Source organism: Lepidochelys kempii, chromosome 1 (assembly GCF_965140265.1).
Source record: "Lepidochelys kempii isolate rLepKem1 chromosome 1, rLepKem1.hap2, whole genome shotgun sequence".
Taxonomy (NCBI): Eukaryota; Metazoa; Chordata; order Testudines; family Cheloniidae; genus Lepidochelys; species Lepidochelys kempii.
In genome coordinates, this window is record NC_133256.1 from 19,583,500 (window position 1) to 19,603,403 (window position 19,904).

The 19,904-nt window shown below is 41.4% G+C and overlaps 1 protein-coding gene across 18 annotated transcripts in view; it reads right to left on the bottom strand.

Moving 5' to 3' along the window:
* Positions 1 to 474: 474 nt before the first annotated feature.
* Positions 475 to 19,904, bottom strand: part of DLG2 (discs large MAGUK scaffold protein 2) — a 1,493,215-nt gene continuing 1,473,785 nt past the window's right edge. For all 18 annotated transcript variants that reach the window (XM_073336088.1, XM_073336081.1, XM_073336168.1 and 15 more), the window contains 6 exons: positions 15,075 to 15,125; positions 13,098 to 13,199; positions 11,894 to 12,066; positions 9,378 to 9,487; positions 4,897 to 4,988; positions 475 to 2,616 (listed from right to left, as the gene is read on the bottom strand). In XM_073336088.1, the coding sequence (XP_073192189.1) occupies positions 2,510 to 2,616; positions 4,897 to 4,988; positions 9,378 to 9,487; positions 11,894 to 12,066; positions 13,098 to 13,199; positions 15,075 to 15,125 (635 nt within the window). In that variant the 3' untranslated portion in view covers positions 475 to 2,509. The remainder of the gene's footprint in view (positions 2,617 to 4,896; positions 4,989 to 9,377; positions 9,488 to 11,893; positions 12,067 to 13,097; positions 13,200 to 15,074; positions 15,126 to 19,904) is intronic.

Consider the following 19,904-nt stretch of genomic DNA (forward strand, 5'->3'; position numbering starts at 1 on the left):
AAAAATAAATAATGTACTACAGTAACCAAAGACTGATGGAAAAATTGATTGTACTCAGCCATAGTGTTACTGTTCACTGTAAAGCACAGCACATGACAAAACAGAACATTTACTAATAGGATAATATCTTAAAAGGTCGCATGCTGAACTAAGAAACAAAGAAGCAGATGTGGTTGCTTAAAAACAGAGTTGAAAATTAGAATGGAGTTCCTGCTTTGGGATACTTGGTTATCAGTTCAGGTGGGCTCGGGCCCAACCTGAGACAACAGTACTTTGTCAGCATGGAAATATCAAAACTTCCAAGGATCTAGGACTTTCCTGTGGATTTCTGCATAATTATCCAGAATCTAAGCTTTTTTTTTTTTTAATGTCTAGCCCTTCTGGTGATGGAGATAGTTTAGAAACTCTACGGGTATTCTGTCTTTGAATCTGTGCTGGCCAGGCAGGAAAAAAAATAACAATAGAGGAAGCATGAACTTCTCACATCCATTTTAATACAGTGTTAACCATGAGGCCTAATGAACGCTACAGGACCCATATTGCAAACCCTGTCACTGCTGATGGCTGTTTTATAAACATCCAGCGAATCAGCCTATTTACTGAGAGTGGCTGCATGTACCTGTCATATCAGGACAGCATAGAGACACAAGGCTGAAAGTTTTGGATAGACAAGTAACTGAATATTCTATTGGTAACTTGGGTAACTGAAATGTTTGCCCTTAAAATGTCATTACACATTAGGATCGAAGTAGCCACCAGCTAAAATGTGTTGGACTCCTGCAGTATTTTGTAGGTTCTCTATAAAATGTGGTCCAGCAGCAGCAGCAAAGGCAGTTCATCTATTTGTAACTATCCTCCAGATGTGGTACAGCGAAATCTGTATCAGTATATGAAATAAGGGCCAAGTGAAACAGCAAGCAAGAACTTCTCACCCCTGCCCATATACCCCAAGCTGAAATTCCACAGATTTTCCCCAAATTCCCCACAAATGTCCATTGCCTCAGTCTGGTGAAAACACCTGTTGACTGTGAAATGAAATGATGACACAAGTTAGTCAGTGGCCTGCCGGCAAAAAGGACTAAATGCTTCTGGATTTCACTTACAGCATAAGGAATGATTATAAAATGTTTTCCAATGAAGATTACGGCACCCTTCAAGAGAGAAAATAATATACTGCATTCAAGTCACTGACATTTTGCCTCTGAAAAATCATCTGTTTCAATTTAAAGATGCATCATCCTAGTATTTCCAAAACAACAACAACAAGAACAACAAAACCCTGTAGGGTAGTCAATTTGAGTTCTTTCCACAGGAATTGATCATGATTAAATAAAAGGAAAGAGAAGGATTAAGTTGAGAAAAAAAAAGCAAATTGCCATCTAAAATTTAAGAAATTATAGGGTTTGTTAATGTTATTAGATAATTTGTTGCAAAAAGGGATAGTGCAACTTGAAGGTCCTCTTTACATTTTACAGCCAGACCAGGGTGCAAATATTTAATCTTTCAATTAATTAATCTTTACAAAATATCTCACAAAACATTTTTCACCTATAGAAATTAGTTTCTATACATCAATATATTTTAATTTTTATAAATTATTCCATCATTAAGTGCCTTCTATCAGTATAAATGGTAAAACAGATAATCCAAAATTTTAAAGCTTTTCCCAGTTGTATCCCTCCTTTTCAGTTTAGGTACTGTGAATCCTTACACATGTGAGTGGGTATATGTGTGATGTGAAATGCTTCTGTTCTCTTCCCAACACCAAATTCCATTGAAATAAACTACTGGGGGTTATTTCCTGATATAATGGTGTGTCCAGAGAGGAAAAAGAAATGCTTGACTTGGTTTTGGAAATCAAAACATGTGCATAGTTACCAAAGTCAAGGTGTACCAACTACTGATGTGCAATGACAAGCTTAGCACCCAATCCAACTTCAATGGGAATCTTTCCATTGACTTCAATAGGAGTTGGAACAGGTTCTATGGGCTCAATCCAGCAAGGTGCACGTAGCCCTGATCCACCAAAACACTTAAGCACATGCTTAGTCCCATTGACATTAATGGGACTACCCACAGGTGTATGAACCGGGGTCAAGTGTTCAGCCCTTGCAGGCTCAAGCCCTACACGAGGTCTAAGAGCTGGGAAACTTCTCTTTAAACCGATCAACACACTGAGCTCAGCCACTGAAATCGCTCATGATGTCCATGTGGGTGCAGTAGTGGCTAGCTCCCTTTGACAGAGGGTCCCCATGTCAAAAGTTTATACCTACAACAGGTGCTTTGCGCACACATGAGATTTGCTTTGTATGGTAAAAAGTCTTTTTGTTCCTACCCTTTTGACCCATCACTGTCCTTCATGGCTTCAAACACTTTGTGTTGTACATTCATAAAATTTCACATTGACTGCAAGAACATAAATGCAACAAAAACAGGAAAGCCTCAAAATAGCATAGTGTTGTTTTCTTCTAAATATTCTTCCGTCATAATCAGAGGTGCAGTGGCTAATTTATAACTTTTCCTTTGAAGGAATCCAGATGAAAGGCCCAGATTGTTCTTCAATTACAAGTTTGCATTGATTATATATTTCTTCTAAGCTTTCTCCTTGGACAATAGCTGCAATATGAAAACAATTCATTTTTTAATTGGTACAGTCTACAGCAGCAGCTGCCAGCACAGTTTCAATATTAACCTAGAAGTTGATAAAACTGGAAGAAATAATAATAATGCACATGAACTGTGCAGTGTAGGGAAAGCCATGCACCCTGAAGATCCCAAATGAGTCCAATACAATGGTGATCCACCAAAACAGAGATCCAGTGCCATTGCTTATTGTAAGAGCATTAGCCTGGGCTCACCTTTGCTGTGGCAGGGAAATAAACATGGCACCTTGTTGTGCTAGCCTGAAAACCTGCATCCCAATAAGAAGTCACTTCCAAAGGAGGGCAGGGTGTGGGATTTCTGTTGTGGGAAGTCAAGCTTTGCATCTTGCAAACGGACTCCTTAGGAGCCCTGCCAGTGGAGGCTGTAGCAGGGATACACGGTCCATCTTCTGACTGACCTGGTTGTGGCCCACCCTTCCTGAACTAGTCGCTGCCCACTTTTCCAAGAAACCTGGGACCCCAGCTTCTGTGGCCATAACTTCATCCTAGCAGATTGTACCCTCATGGGGGCCATGGAATTAGCCCACACCTTTCACTAATGTAAAGATTTTTACTGCTGTAAGATTTTGTTGGTGACCCCAGGGATAAGGCAAAAGCTGAACTGAAATGTAGGTCACCATTATATGTGTTCACTAAACCTTTCCTATATCTGGGGAAAATTAAAACATTAGCAAATTAGTAGAGTGGCTCTTCAGAACATAACTAACCAGATAGAAACTGTGCAAAGGGCAGCTGGAGATACTTTTTGTGCAAATATGTTCAATTAGAGCTGGTACAAAGATGGCATGAGCTTTTTGTAATTTTTGTGTGAAAACTTCAACCCTTTATTCACTGCAATCTGCTATTTCTTCATAATATTTTGTGCAGCTCTACGTTCAGTTCCTACAAGACATACAGAACATAGTTTTGTAGTGTTTAGCTATCTTTAGACTATAAAAATACAAATGTCCCTTTGCTTTGTCTGTAACGAATTAGTTACCTAGGGTCCATACACCGACCCGTTTTCAAGAACACCTCTCTATTGCCAGTGTTTTGTTGTAGCCCAAAAAACAGTCTAGATGTATTTATATTTAACCCTTCAAACCTTGACACAAAGGAACATGCTTCCTCTATTGCCAGAAAGAGGTGTTTTGTGTTTTAATTTCAGCACACACAACACTATGTTTTGAAAGGTTGCTTCTTGAATGAAATGTGCTTTCTGAAGTTCTAGGTCTGGCATTTTTTGTGCTCAGTTTAACTGCATACATTGCAATGCTACTAGGCTATACATAAACCACAGCGCACATTGGGTAAAATCCTGGCCCCATTTCAGTCAATGGCATAACTCCCATTGACTTGGCCAGGATTTCATCTAGTATTGGCAAACTAGCTCCCAGTTATAACACTTCAGTTGTGTAGTTCTGGCAATGGTTACAGTGAAATGAGATTATTTTATTTTCCCCACAAAGATTAGACTTTGGGCCATGTTCATGTCATGTATAAGTGGGTACCACTTTAGTGAAGCTGCATCTGCTTTTGCCAACAGCGAGTCTGGTCTTGTATTATTTCATATTTTATATAGTGAAGAGATAGATCATTTGCCAAAGGGAGAAAATGATCCTCTTGGGAAATGAATTTCAAAAGTGCCGGGCTCGGCTCCCACTGCAGTTAATGGAGTTGTGTGGTCTCTGCACCACTGAAAATCAGTTCTCTTGTATTTAGCTGCCTGAATATGGATTTAGGTCCTAACTTTAAGGCAACTGAGTCTGAAAGCACTGACCTATCACCTGCTTTTCATTATTCCATGGTAGAGCTGCAAAATTATTTACAAATGATTTGCTCTTTAAAAATCCTTTTGAGGTCAATATATTGTTCACAATGGTAAAGACAAATGCAGAAGTCCAGCAGGGTAAAATTCTGTGCGGATCAATGCAAGTACCCAATGCGAGGACCTGCTAAGTGAATCGCAGAATTCCTGCTGACTTTAAGGGGAACAGGATTGGGACAATCAGGTCCCGTCATGCATCACTGAAGTCAGTAGGAGTTTTGTCACTGACTTCAAGAGGCACATAATTCACTTCATACATATTCATTGATATGGGGCAGTGCTGTTTTCCCATTGACTTCAATGGGAACTGATAATGCTCAATATTGGGCCTTTATTGTGGCACTCATTCTTTCAAGCTAGAGACAGAGCTGACTTGTGGTCATGGATTGAACCCTTGGGGACAGGTGTTTTGAAGTGACTTCATACCTGTAAAATATTCTCCAAATTCTTGTTCTAATTTAAGTGCTCGCTCGTAGGTTTTCTTGGCTTGTTCCTCTGTAAGACGTTTGTTCATTTCCCTAGAAATATATTTTTCAATATTAGTTCAAAGTAATTAACAAATCAGCCCTTTATTGAATCTGAATTACAAAAAGATTGAAAGTCTTTCTAAAAGGTAAGCTGTAATTCAACCAGAAATTATTGGTCTTGAGACAAGAATTACGGGGTGGAATTCTTTGGCTCATGTTGTGCAGGAGGTCTGACTAGATGATTGTCATGGTTCCTTCAGGCCTCACAATGTATGCATCAAAGAAAGCTTAACCTTCTGCAGTTAGACTGCATGGAGATGCAAGAGAGGGGTGACCATGTCTTATCCTAATGCATGCTGGGAGCACAGAGAGGCCAGGGGCAGCAATAGCCGTACAGGAGAGACTGCTGAAGAGGGGCTGTCCCTTAATGCCATGGGAGGCTTTTAGAGTGCTAGAATAGGGTGTAGGCTTTGTGGAGCCTAAGATTACAATGGGTGTGGCTCCTGTGCAAAACTCCCACTGAATTATTGTACATCTGTTATATGTACAGGGACCTTCTTACAGTTGAACTCACACCACCACTCATTTTGCTGTAACTGGAATTTCAGTTTGCATATTAATTTTGGAAATTTCATTTTATTTTCCAATAGACAGAACATCATCGAGTGGAGTTCACTTTCAGTAGGTTCCACTGTCCATGTGTGCACGCTTACGCTTTAGTGAATGAGAAGGAGAGCGTGTCTATATTTCTTAGGCAGACACAGATATCTTAACTTCAGGAATAAGAGAAAAATCATAGGGACAAACAAGGGAAACCCCAGACATCTCTGGATTTATAGACTCTCCCGCAAATGATTCTCCCTTTCTCCATGGTGAAGATACAGCCATGAAAATGTAGCAGCTTAACAGAAATATCTCTAGCCCCCAGATAGCAGGTATTACCTGTAAAGGCCTGACTGGTAACATTTATATTGTGCCACTGAGGCACAGCTGTCCTTTGGGTGCAGTGTGGAGATGCACCATCCTACCGGGGCTTGGCAAAGGATTTTGCCTCTGGAAGATGCAATCCCTCCCTAAGATTGCCAGCCTGATTCGCACCCCTGTGTGCCTCTGAATATGCAGGGATTACTCTTTTTCCTGGCCCCCACACCTTCCCTCTTCTCCCACAGCCCACTCATGCGAAGGCTAAGGACCATCTGGTACTAAGTCCCGCCAATTTCTTTCCTCCCCACCTCTTCAAAAACAAAACCCAAGGAAATGTAATGCAATCCTCCCTCTGTTAACGTGAGTTGAAGCAGACAGTCAAAATCACAGCCAGCCTCGAAAACTTGACATTTCCAAGAGAAAAGGTAGCTTGATGATGTTCCGCATTGGTAGTATTTTCTGTTCCTGATTTTTCTAGTTAAAGGAGTAGCTTCTGTCATAACATTTGTATTGTAAAATGTAGACCATAAATGTACTGGATACCAGTAACATTCTTGTATTGCACTAGTTTTACCATTTGATGGAGCTCACCACTTAATTACTGTAAGAGATATAATTTTCTGTACATGTACAGCTGTTAATACTGTGTATTGTGGCTCAGAAAGAACAATGTTCACGTTGATTTAGTACTTTGTGTACACCAGAAGATGTCCAAAGTCTTAACAATAAAATACAGACCTAGTTTGCTTTACCTTTTCTATAACATGGTTACTTATTTTTCAGAAGAGCAGGGAACTTTGTCAAGGCAACATAGGGAAACAAGCTCACACCACATTATAAAAGGAAGCATCCTGTATTTCACATGAATCTCATTTAATGTTCTGCACTGAAACCACATGAAAATGTGGTAATGGACTGTATATGGCATGACATTTGATGCATGTAGGAAATTATGTGCATGATGATGCATAAAATCTTATGCCTGTGAGTGCATGACAGCATGTATTTGTTACAGTTGACCTACCCCTTAGTTTCTTTCATCAGGGACAGCAATCTGCCTGCTGAAAAATGCTGTATATATATCATGGGTAGTTAAAGCTACGAAAATGTATTTCTATAAATGTCTCTAAAGTTGGCTGTTTGTATAACTGAATGTGTAACCCCATTAATGCTGCTTCATCAATTACACAATGTTTGTAGCAACTTCTCTGTAAAATATAGTACTCCGGCTCCATCACTCCAGGGGGTAGATTTTCGAGTACAGGATAGGGAAGGTTTATTTGAAAACATACGTCAGTCGTTTATGGGTTATATGAACAGGTTTGGAATTAGTATACGTAAGTCTGACTCATCGTACTAAGCCGGGAACATTACCGTTCAGTGAAAGGGTTGCGATCGACCGAAAAGTCTTCAGGCTGGACTCTCGGGCATGCTGAGGCCTTGTTACTGTACTAGCAGTGTAAAGGGGCCTTAATTTATACTCACTTTAAGATCTTTTTAGATATTGCCAGAGTGATGTAAAGGAGCCTCAGGGTAAATGAGAATTGGGCCCTTCAGTTTTAATTAATCGTTTCAGTGACAAGTCATCTCTATGGTTTTTGTCTTTGTGTTTGGTCTAGTTGGCAAATTTTTGTCGGGTGTGGTTTGTTTGGTTATTATATTGACGTTGAACATGTTTGCGTGACAGGGAGTATTGGTTAAGCGTAGTTAAATCTTATGCCTGGGGGGGGGTCTATGCAGAGTTTATTGTACTGGTATAACTATTTTGGCTATGGATGTAGTTCTTTACTGAAATCATTATACCTGTATAATTAATAATGTGGACACAATAATATTGGTATGAAGGTTCTCGCTTATTTCCCTTCCTGTACTGGAATATGGCACTTTTATACCTGTGTAACTGCATCTGCACTAATGGTGTGTGTGTGTATTGATGTAACTATGCTGGAATAGTTAAAGTGGTACAGTTTGTATGTAGACAAGCCCTTAGCTGTATTACCTGTCACTAGAAACCTTAGATTACTAAGGCCACGTCTACATGGCAACACTCAGGAAAGTTATGGTAAATCAACTGAAGTTAAAGCACGTTAAACCCCCACATGGCTGCTCTCATTCAGGAGTAAAGTGGTTTTAGTTCCCTCTAATGCAGTCTCCTTTGGAGGACTAAGCCCACTTTACTCCAGAGTGAGAACATCTGCTTGGAAGGTTTAACCCTGCATTTTAACTCCTGCACATTGACTTCACACCTCTAGCTGATTCGCCTTAACTTTCCTGCCCCCTTGTAAAAAGCCTGAGACCTACTCCTTTCACTACAGTACAGTTCAGTACAGTTCACTACTTTCACTACAGTACAGTTCAGTGATGTGGGTAACTTTCCTGGGCAAGCAGCTCAGTGTTGTGCCATTATCCTCTTGACATTGGCCTCAGAAAGAATTGCATTAACTGTGTTAAGAGGTTTTTATTCATATTGGAAACTAACTATTGGTGACGATTCCTTAGGAAGACACATATTAAAGAGATGACTTCCAATGTATTGGCTGCAGGGGAAAGCATGGAATTTGTACGTTTAAATGTTTTGGAGTGTCTGATTTCTATATATTTCCTTTTCTTTTCAAGAATTTTTTAGTCTTATTCTGTTTGCATAACATACTAATATAAACCATGCTACAAGGACCCTAGTTGTTGTTTGTCCTACAAAATCTTGATGTTCTAGTTAAAAGCTCCTTCTGCAGAGCATTTCTAAAATAAGACATTCAAAGATCTATAAAAGCCTCTTATTCCAGAAGCAAAAAATAATGGATTTCACATTGTTTGTCCCTGTAGTACTGTCTGCACTGATGAGATTTGGCTGAAAGCTTTTTTTACTCTAATGAAAGTAAAAAATAGCCTACCTATATTTTTGATACATATCCTTAAAGAAACTGCCACTAACTCGACAGGATTTATGCAGACCAAAACTTAGTATTACTTCTGTTTAATAATAGGATAACAATCACAACACTTCGCATGTATATAGTGCTCTTCCTCCTTTGAGCTCTTCTTATGCTGCGTAGGTATTCTTATACCAAACAAATCAAACCTTTACATTATCTCTATCTCTCCTATTCTAATTGTGTTGAATCTTGTATGTGTCTTTTCTGTACACTATATGCTTATCAGACATGGGGCCATCTTTATTTCTGCATATTGTACAGCACCAGACACAGTGTCAATGCTAAATAAATAATGAAAACATTTTACAGACGTGGAAAACCCAGAGCATCTAAGTCACTTCCCCAAAAATCAAACGATGAGTGGACACAGGATATAGGTTGTCTGACTTCCATTCTCAAACCACTAGGTAATGCTGACTGGTTATTTATTGTGTAAATGAAAATAAATTCTTTAGTATTCCAGATTTCCTTTGATTTGTTTGGTTTTCCTGACTTTGGAGAACAGGCAAAATGCTGGCTTGAGACCTTTGCTGTGCCTGCTGAGACAGGAGTCCAAAACTAGCCTGGAGGATTATATACTTACATTAGTGGCTCCAATGATTTAGGCTTAATGAAGATAGCAATGGGATAGAGTTGTGCAGCTTGTAACCGTTTAATAGCATTTCCTGATACATCAAGTATACAATGCTTGCCCTGTTGGAAACAGATGAGGATGTGTTTATTTCTGCAGCGTTTATTGCAAGTCAACCAAAAGAAAGGAAGGAAGCCTAAAATGCAGTGTTCCAGAAAACAAACATTACTAACTCACCAAGAGAAGGCTAGACTCCAGGGCACTTACTCGGCTGTTTACTTCCACAATATTTCTTTTGCTTTGATGCCAGCAAAAGAAATAAATTGAAGATGTGGAAGACAACTTTATCAGTTTTGGAAGATCAAACAGGATGAACTTAAAGGTGGAAGGGGGGATTTTATGTGGACATCAGCAAATATTGTTCCTAAGAGTAACAGCATGCCCTTGTACTTGAGATCCAGAGCAGGACATCAGGAGATCTGCGGTCAGCTCCTGGCTCTGACACAGACTTCCTGTGTGACCTTGGGAAAGTCCCTTAACCTCTTTGTGCCTCATTTTTATATCTGTATAATGGGGCTAATAATACTTACCTACCTCACAGGGGTATCTGTAAGGCTACAATTATTAATGTTCATGACACATTTTGTGTTATGTATTGTTGTAATACTCATCATTTATAAAACACTTTTCATTTTCAACTGCTTTACAAAGATGAACTATTTAAATAATCTGGACACTACTATATGAGGTAGGTGTGTATTATTCTCACTTTACAGGTAGAGAAACTGAGACACAGAGGTTAAATGACTTGGCCAGGGCCACAGAGGGAGCTTGCCTCGGAGATGGGATTAGAACTCAAGAGTCCCAGGCACCTAATCTTGTGCTTAAATCACATCCTTTTTCCAAGGTCAGAAAAATATAATGGAGATGTATGCTGACTGAAAGGTAGGAAGGGTGTTTTGCTATCCATATTGCTATGATGATGTTATGTTCTTGGATGCGTGGTACCACATCTGGAACAGAAAGAACTCCAGCCATACTGTCTGGTTTGAATGCTGCCCAAAGGCAGTGCTCCTGGGATTAAAGACCAGTGCAGAGAAATTCCACACCTCCAGATGTTGTGAGTTACTTAGCATACTTTGGGCACGGTAGGCATTCAAATAGTACTCATGGGCATTTAGCCTGAATTGAATTATATTCCTGTTGCATCTAGAAGTTAAAGTGAAAGGGATGACTTTGCAGAGAAGAATGACACCTTGGGTCAAGAGCACTGGTACATGCATACCCTTCACTACATACTGGAAATGGTCTAGTGTATCTTTAGGAGAACAAAAACCGCCCCTTTCCATCTTAGCTTAACTCTGAGTTTATTGAGAAGAAACTTTGCACATTTAAAACAAAAGGAGAGAGTATCCTGATGGTATCGAATAGTTTGGCCTTTGAAGAGATGGGATGGAGCTAGCTGGTCTTCTCCCAAAGAGGTAAAAAGGGAGGAAGTTTAAAATAAATAACGTTTATTTACTATTATCCCTGCCATGAAATAACCCATGTACTGTTGGACCCTGGACAAGAGAAAAATATGCTCCCTGCTCTTAACTTCAACCTAACTCTCAGTATTACCACACTGGGGGCAAATCTACTCATGGTCATGCACTGGTGTAAATCCAGAGTAATTATATTGACTACCATGGACTTACATCAGTGTAAAAGTCAGAGCAGACCCTAGACCAATGAGAGTCTTGCAACGGACTTCAGTGGGGGCAAGTTTAGGTTTATAATCCCCAGTCAATCTTTTCATTACATTTCTAGCTTAATTTTCCCTCTTTCTCATTACGTTTCCCCTCCATTCTGTCAAACCCAGTCCTAGCTGGCTGGGCCCCCTTCATGGCTAGGCTCTTTATTTTCAGAGCGATTCTAATACCCATAAAGCTGCAAGAAAATCATGGATTTTAATGCCGTAAGAGCAACTTGTAGCAGATACTGCAATTTATAGTTGCTGCAAATTTCAGCCCTTGGATGCTGCCGCTGGGGGCAGGGACCGTCTCTCTGCAGCGGCGCATGCCCCGCTCCCCACTGAGATGGGGAGCAACCTGGCTTGCAGTGGCAGCCCAGCTGCCCTCCTGCTGACATGGGGCCCCAGCAGCCTGGCCCAGTAGGGAGCTGCAATGCAGGGGGAGGAAGAGCCTGTGCTGTGGCTGCTGCTGCCAGTGGGGGGGAGGAAGGGGGGGAGGGGTGCCTGCTCCAGGCACTTCTGCCTGCTCCTGGCTGCAATGGCAACTCTCTCCTGGGAAATTCGGGGGCTTGGGAGGGGGCGGAGCTGCAGTTTTGGTGCGACCACAACTTCAGCAAACCCACGGCCGCAACTTTTAACAGAACAAAAAGAACCCCACAACTTGTTTGCAGCCTTAAATATCCATAATTTTGAGGACACTATTTTGAAGATATTTTGTATATTTACAGCTGCCTGAAAGGCTGCAGTGGACAAAACAGGCTGTGTTGCAAGTGCAGTAAACATGGATGCAACCTACCCGTTCTGCTACGAATCTCACAGACTGCACACTAGTCCCATATAAATTATCATTGTACTGCCCAGCTTCTATAAATTTGTGCTCCTGGATATCCTTTTCCATCTGTTCCCTCGAAGTGACAAAGTGATAATCCCTCCCATCCACTTCATAGTCACGCTTCGGTCTTGTGGTGTCTGCGCAGACCAACAAAACACGGGAAAATTAGGATTTTTGTAGGCACTTTTCTCACCAAAAAATACACTACTTAACAGAGACCATTCCTGGCCAAATTCAGATCTGGTGTAAGCAGGAGCAGCTCATAAGTGCTGCCAGTATTTCAACAAAGGACTCCCATAAAAATGTCCCCCTTAGCCCACGAAAAGACCCAAGTCCTAGGGGAGAGTGAGGTCAGAGAGACAGGCTGAATGACTAGGAAATGCATCCAATATGCTTTCTAATGGGTGGGGAGCTTAGGAGCCAGAGCTCCCTGGGCTCCCATGCTCCCTGGGAGCCTGCATGAGCTGGCTCCCAGAGCTTCCAGGGTTCTTAGCATCTCACCTGGCGGGGGGTGGGGAGGGGGAGAGAGTCCAGGCTCCCACCAGGCACAAAGCCAGGAATCCCAGGCTCCATGGGTGACTGGCTCCCCCTCTAGCTGACTTCCTGGGCCACCCTAGTGGGTGGGCAGATAAAGTGCTTGGCTCTCCATCTCTCTGGACTACCAAGGAGCTAGCAGCTGGTTCCCTGTCTGGCTTGCTTGCCTGGTGAGTGAGCTACCTGGCTCCATATCTTCCTGGGCTGCTCTTGGGCAGGCTGCTCAGATCTCCGGCTCTGTGGGCAGGGGGGCTGCCTGGCTCCCTGACAGGTGAAGTGGCTGGAAATTTCAATTTGGGGTCTTCCAAAATGGATTTTTACAAACATTGGTGTTCTGTGGGAAATTCTGCATTTCTGACTTTTTGTTTCCCCATTTGGAACAATTCCCTCCCCTAGAAATGTGAAATTTCCCATGGGACAGAAATTCCATTTCCTGCACAGCTTCTATGAAACACTGCATCTCAGCTGGACCTTGGCTAGGAGTTTTACATCTCAATTGCAGATTTTAAAAATTGCTTTTGAGAAATACGATCACATAAAATAAATATCGACACTGCTTTTGCATTGTGTGCTTGACATCAAAGAACCTACGAACTGTTACAGAATTCAGGAGTAGGCAGAAAAGAGTACTTACGTGGTACACATGATCCAAACTTATCAGGGAATTCAGATATCAAATCATCATTGAGCCGATCCTTCATAGGACCCAAAATAATAACGGGTCTGGTGTAATTAACTGAGCAACAGAAAGGAAAGTGATATTCAGATGAAGACTCTAACTTTTCTTTATTCTGACAGTAACATCAAATATTTACACAGGCTCACCAAAACTGATTTATAGCTCATAGGTGTGGAGTGAAGTTTTAGAAGATTTTTAGATGCTCATTTACAGGAATAAATTTAATTTTGTTCCACATGAGAGAGGCGCTGTTTTGTACACAGGTCCTATTTCAGAGCTCCCAGATGGAGCGCACCTTTGCAGCCAATGGCCTGCTCTACTCATAGCCTGATGGTACATAATGACTATCTTTGACAAGGTGGCTCATAGATGCTATCAGATGAACCATGTCATGAGAAATGGGAAGGAGACTGAGGGCTAAATTCTCCTGTCAGTTACACACAATCCCAGTGAAATCAACAGGGGTTGCACCCATATTAGGCCTTCTCTGCACTGGCAGCAGCATGTAGGGTATGAGTAGCTACACACTGCAGTGAAAAGCGGGCTGCGTCCACACCGTGGTGTGTAGCTACTCCTGGCAGTGAAAGGCCCTGGCAGGGGGAAGGCATCTGGGAAAATCTCCAGCAGTGTGGAGCTGCCAGAGCCGTTCCCTGTAGCAGGGAGTCAGCAGAACAGTACACTGCTACAAATAGCAATGTAGAGGGATCAGGCAGGTCTTTACTCACTTAAGCAGTGCCTCATTGTTCCCACTACTATTTAGACCTGTGCTAGGGGGTGTGCAGCGTATGTTCTTGACATGTCACCATAAGGTGTGTGCAGTGCAGATGTACCATACAGACAAGGCTTTAGCCCTATGGTTTTATAATCACAGCAGAGTACCTACAGACTGGCATTGTGCAGGATAACCTGCCATGGGTAGAGGCTTACACTGTGAGGGAAACAACACTCTCAGCTTTGTGGTGAAGCTGAGAAAATGCACAAACACTCAATATCATATTCAATAACCATAGCTGCATCGGTGCCGCCGTAGTGCTTCTGGTGAAGATGCCCAAAGCCAACGGGACAGCGCTTTCCCGTCAGATTAGTAACTCCTGCCTCCATGAGAGGCAGTAGCTATATCGAAGGGAGAAGCTCTCCTGCTGACATAGCCTGTCCACACTGGCACTTTAGGTCGGTGTAATTTACGTCGCTCCGGGGTATGGATTATTCACACCCCTAAGCAATGTAAATTATACCAAAGTAATTTGTAATGTAGACATAGGCTAAATATATTTATTAGTGGACGCCACCCACCAGCCCTGGGGCCAGAATACATGACCTGCTGTTGACACAACAAATGGAAGGTGGGGAGACTAAGCCCTAGGCCCCATTGGGTTGTTGCCCCACCTTCCATTTGTTGTGTCAAAAGTAGGCCATGTAGACTTTGGAAAAGAAACTGCAGAGAGGAGCTAGCTGGAGACAGAAGCCAGCAGAGAGGCTGCAAAAAGCAGCTGAAACAGGGACTGAAGGACACCAATGAGGGCATCTGTTTGCTTCCTGTAGTCTGTACTCTGAATGGTCTCCCCGCTGTGGTGACTAGGTGTTTGCTCCAGCCCCTCCTGCCTTCTGACTCATGGTCACCAGCCCCTTCCCCTCTACTTTATCTTTCCCTCTAGCTAATCCCCTCCCAAAAAATCTCACCAAAAGGATTTAAGAAAGAAGCCAAGCACCAACATGACATCTGCTGCCACTGCATTGTTCACTGTTTGCCTGTTGTGTCCCTTTCCCTACACTCTGTCTGGCTTGTTTATTTAGATGCGTACGCTCTTTGGGGCAAGGACGGTCTCTTATTCTGTGTTCGAACAGAGCCTAGCCCAACAGGGCCCAGTTCTCAGCTGGCCCCTTGGCATGATAAATAATAACAGCAATAACAAAACGGCAGGTGAAACTTACTTTCCTGTCGTGTGACAGGTTCATAGGATAGGATGCAGTCTTCCAGTCCCCCTGATAAGAGAAAAAAGAAAATAAATGAAAGCTGACAAGCAGCACGTCACATATTAAAGATTTATGAATTGCTCCATACAGAAGTCAGATAAGAGTCAGTATTCCTCTCCTGCATTGCTGTAACCTGAACCCTTCCAAAGTCCCTTGCAATTTCACAGCAGCTTTTCTCAGCATTTGCTTAACTAGTCAATATACAACCGGGTTGTAGATGTGACAATGAAGCTTCTTTTATAGATTCATTAGCAATGGCTGTTCATGGGACTAGGGCAGGAAGTCAACAGATAATTTGTTGCATGGCAGCTTATTACAAAGCCTCCTTAAATCCCACTGGAAGAATTTGCCCCTTTGTTATAGTCCTTTTATGCTGCTGCAGGGTATGCTCCAGGTCTTGCTAATTTACTGGAAGGCCACATCAGCCCACAATAGGAGAGCACAAAACTGGCTGATAGCCATCTGAGCCCCCTCTCCTGCTGGGCGGAGCGTTTTATGTTGCACCTCGCAGAGAAGCAGCACAAAAATCTCTCCCCTCGTGTTGATATATTTGGGTCATTACAACTAGATTTGGTCACACAAACCAAACTGTGGCTGGTTAGGCTAACATGTGGTGTCATCACTAGGGACAGTTCGCATTTTGGCACAATCACTCCTGATTATGTGCAATCCCCATACATTCAGGGCCAGATTATACTTGGCCCTGTATCTATCTAGCTGAGGTATTTCTATGACCTCCCCTATTACCATAGCATCTGAGCACCTTGCCCTCCTCACACACCTTCCTGTGAGATAGGGCACTGCTGTCATCTCCACTTAACAGCTGGGGAACAGAGGCACAGAATGGCCAAGTGACGTGACCAACGTCACATAAAAAGTCTGTGGACTAGAGGCTGGGACTCAGACTACGCAGGCTGGCACCCTAACTGCTGCGCCCTTCCTCTCAAGAGGGGACAGAAAACCCCAGGCACAGTCCCACCTTTTCCTCTCCATGGCCCCAGTCCAGCAAAGCCGTGAAACATGTGCTTAAATTTGAGGCAAACTTCATTTTAGTCCCAAAGTTACCACTACTCTACACAAATTTAGTACCCGCCTCACTTTTACGGTGGAAAATTGTGTAAATCAGAAATACGAAACTGAGATTATAGAGAGAGGTAGTTACACTAGCCAAAGGAATCCCATGACTACGTCAATTTCCTGCATGCATAATTTGTGTTTCCCTCTCATTTTGGGTCTTTGTCATACATTCTATCTACGTTTGGGCCTTGGCAGGCTGAGAGGCATAGTTTGGGCTGGGGGAGTTTAAATGATGATTTTTCAATTGGTTTATTGCCTAGCTATGACACAGCATTCACTTCCTGATCTAACAGGGATTTAGTTTCATAAAACAATTCAGAGACCAGTTTAGAAATGGGCTAATCATGGATTTGAAAAGAACTATTGATTTAACCGAAGAGGCATGCCTTCATTTCATCTGCCTGCACTCAAGGGGGCCTGCATTGCCTTCCATTATGTTGCATCAACAAATACAGGCAAGCTTGTGCCTGTGACAAGGAGAATTTTAGGAAAAAAACAAACCCATTTTGACACTCGGTTTTTTAAAGTCTCTGAGGTGTCTCTAGACCCTAAGCTCCGCTACAGCCTAATGTTCATTTTGGGTATCGAATTATAACCAACGAAAATAAGCAGCTGCAGGTTTTATTGTCCATTTCATCCAGGGACTAGCAGCCATGTGTACGCATCATAAAACTGCTACTGTCAACCTTGGTGGTGGTATCAGCAGAGGATGGAGTGGGCTCTGGAGAAAAACAACCCTATCGTCTCATAGTGACCCCTGATGTGACATTCTGGCCAAACTCAAGTTAACGGCAAAATTCATCTTGAATTCAGTGGAGCCAGGATTTCATCCATTGACTCAGGAAGGTACTTGGGCATCTGAGCAGTCCCTTTGAAGTCAATAGGACTACCCAGGTGCCTTCAGCATGGCGCCTTCCTGAACTGGGGCCAGAGATAGGTTCCTCAAGATCAGGGCTGAAGGCCACTGGGCATGTCAGTTGGGAAGTTGACCCCACAGCAGGCACATTACATGAGAATTAAATTCCTTAAAAGTTGGGTGGGGGGGCAAAATATCACATTAATCTTGTAGTTCTTCAAGGACGGATGTGCACTTCGATTGTAACCAGATGGTAGCTTGTGATAATACATAATCAATCAGTACTAAGGGACTCTGAATTTGTCTTTAAAGTATTTAACATAACAAAGAGCTATGGAATGAATCAATAATGGAAACACTATAAACTTGCAATGGCTTTCAGATGTGATACACTGAGTGAAATTCAGTAGGGCAGAGGGCTTTCTTTACCATTTAACTAAGCCACATCACCCACATTAACGGCATGGCATCTTTTGCTGGCCCTAGTCTTATGGAACAGTCTTAAATAATTTAATAGAAAATGACAACCTTTCTGTAGGTTTTCAGAACCATCCCTTATACATTAAGACAAAATTATATCCCTGCTATAGAATTCTAGAGGATGGTTTAAATAAAAATCAACAGAAAGGATCTCATTCTCTGTTAAACTAATTGTCATAGAATCCAATTAAATTTCTCAAGAACCCTATTGTTTCGATCACTTACATTCTATAGGAGATTTCTACTAAGGTGTGCACTGGGGTGAATTTCATCCATTAAGAATAAAAAATAAGTGAAGAATAGACCTGGATGTTGCAACCCCCAAGGAGGACACAAATAGATTTCAGGGAATTGCCACCACCTGCCCTTTGTTTATGGGCAAATGGCAGGTGGGTCACCAAAACATTTTTCTGTTATAACTTGCAGTCACAGAATGAAAACCACAACCACTGGTTTAATGGACTGTGCATGGGAGAGCTATAAAGGGAATCTAGTAACAAGAAGGCAGATTGTGTCCATTAAATAATAATTAAGCAGTATTAAGCAGAGAATTACAAATATAATTTAGCTTAAAAAACACAGTTCATAAAAAGTGCTGGATTGACAGTAGTGGGGTCCCTTTACTTATCATTTTATTACTACACCTGTAGAAAACACAGAGATGGGCCAAAACTGGAACCTATCATTTGCACCCTTTCTAATTTTTGAACCTGTCCCTGGAGATTTGGTTCCAAACTAGATCCAAAAATGGGGGAGGGCCAGTTATCTTGATCGGGTCCATTTTAGTAACTATACAAATTACTTGAGTTATACTCACATGGTTTATGGTATCTGCAGAAACCCATTATAGCCTCTTAATTCATAGTTTTGTTTTATTTATACAGTCTGCTTCAGGTAGGCACTATCCACCTCCAACCAAAAATCCCTTCCATGGTGTCTGTATTTACATAATAGTACAATGCTTGTATTTAGATTATGACATTTTTCTATCGCGGCAGTTACAAAAAAGTTGGGCTTAGGGATAAAACATGATCCATTTTGAGATATCCACAGCTATTTGAGAATTAATGTAAGATTTACAAATAATCTGTGACTATTACACATGTGGTGCAGTTCATGGTGATATTTATTAACAAACTTCAATAGCAGGACAAAGCAAACTGTGCTGGGGATAACATTATAGTGGCCCTCTGTGTGGGTAGGTATCAGTCTGAGTGGGGTAATCCTTAACAACTAGGCTCACCTGATAACCAAACAGAACAAAAATACTTTAACCTTTTTCTACCTATAGAAGGCTCAAAATTTTAATTATGGCCTTGGTTACATACAGAGGGTAAACTATGGTCCTTAATGATCTTCCTCATGTGCATGAATTTTTCTTCCTCCCTCCCCAAGTTTTAGTCAAGTATTGCCTACTTAGTTGATTAGTGAAATTATGCAATTAGGCTAAATAGATTTAGTAAAAGCATGTGCAATTTCTGGTGGCTGCTGTAAAAACCTTTATCGAATTGTGTATAAAAGAGGTATTAAAATTCATAGCCATTTTAAATTCTTCTTTTGGAAAACAAAAAGAGATTAGTCTACATCTGCAATGAGCTCCTCTAAACTTGGTTTGAAAAAATCGAGTCATAGGGCTCCTAAAACACACGTGAAACTTTGAAATTGTGTTTGATTAGATAATTCAAAAATAGCTTGATGGATACTAATTACAGTAATAACTTGCTTCTAGACCAGGTCTTTAAATGCCATATTACTGCTCAGAGGTTGACTTCTATTTTGTAAAATGGACCCAATTCTACTCTCAAATGTTAAATCAATGGGACTAGTAAGTAACTGAGGACAATTGGTCCTCACACCTTTTTATTAGAGTTCCAGTTATGTTATATAACCTTTTGCAAAAGAGTTAATAATATTCTCTCTATGGACCAAGGTAATTGCAAGGCTGGTCAAAAATTTTCTGTTTCATGCTGTTTTCTGACAGAAAATTGGGTTTTTGCTTACATGACTTTGTGTGTGAAATGCTCCTGCTTTCCATAGAAAATTTCAATTTTGTTGTCAGAAAAACCAAACACTCACAAATTAAATACTTTTGCTGAAAACTAAAATATTTTGGTATTCCAATTTTCCACAGAAACAAATATCATTTTTGACTGCCTCTATTAATCACACTAAAGGGTACCGCCTGGACACCATTAAGACGACTTCATTGCCAAACTTTCACAATTGCATAGATGATTTGGAATGGGTTTTAAGAGTGACCAAGTAATAAAAGGTTTTGAACACTAGCCATGAACAGTGTCTTTTCACTGATTACTCCTCATTAGAAGAAAAAGTAAGAAAAATGTTACGCAATAGCCAGAATCCTACTAGAAAAA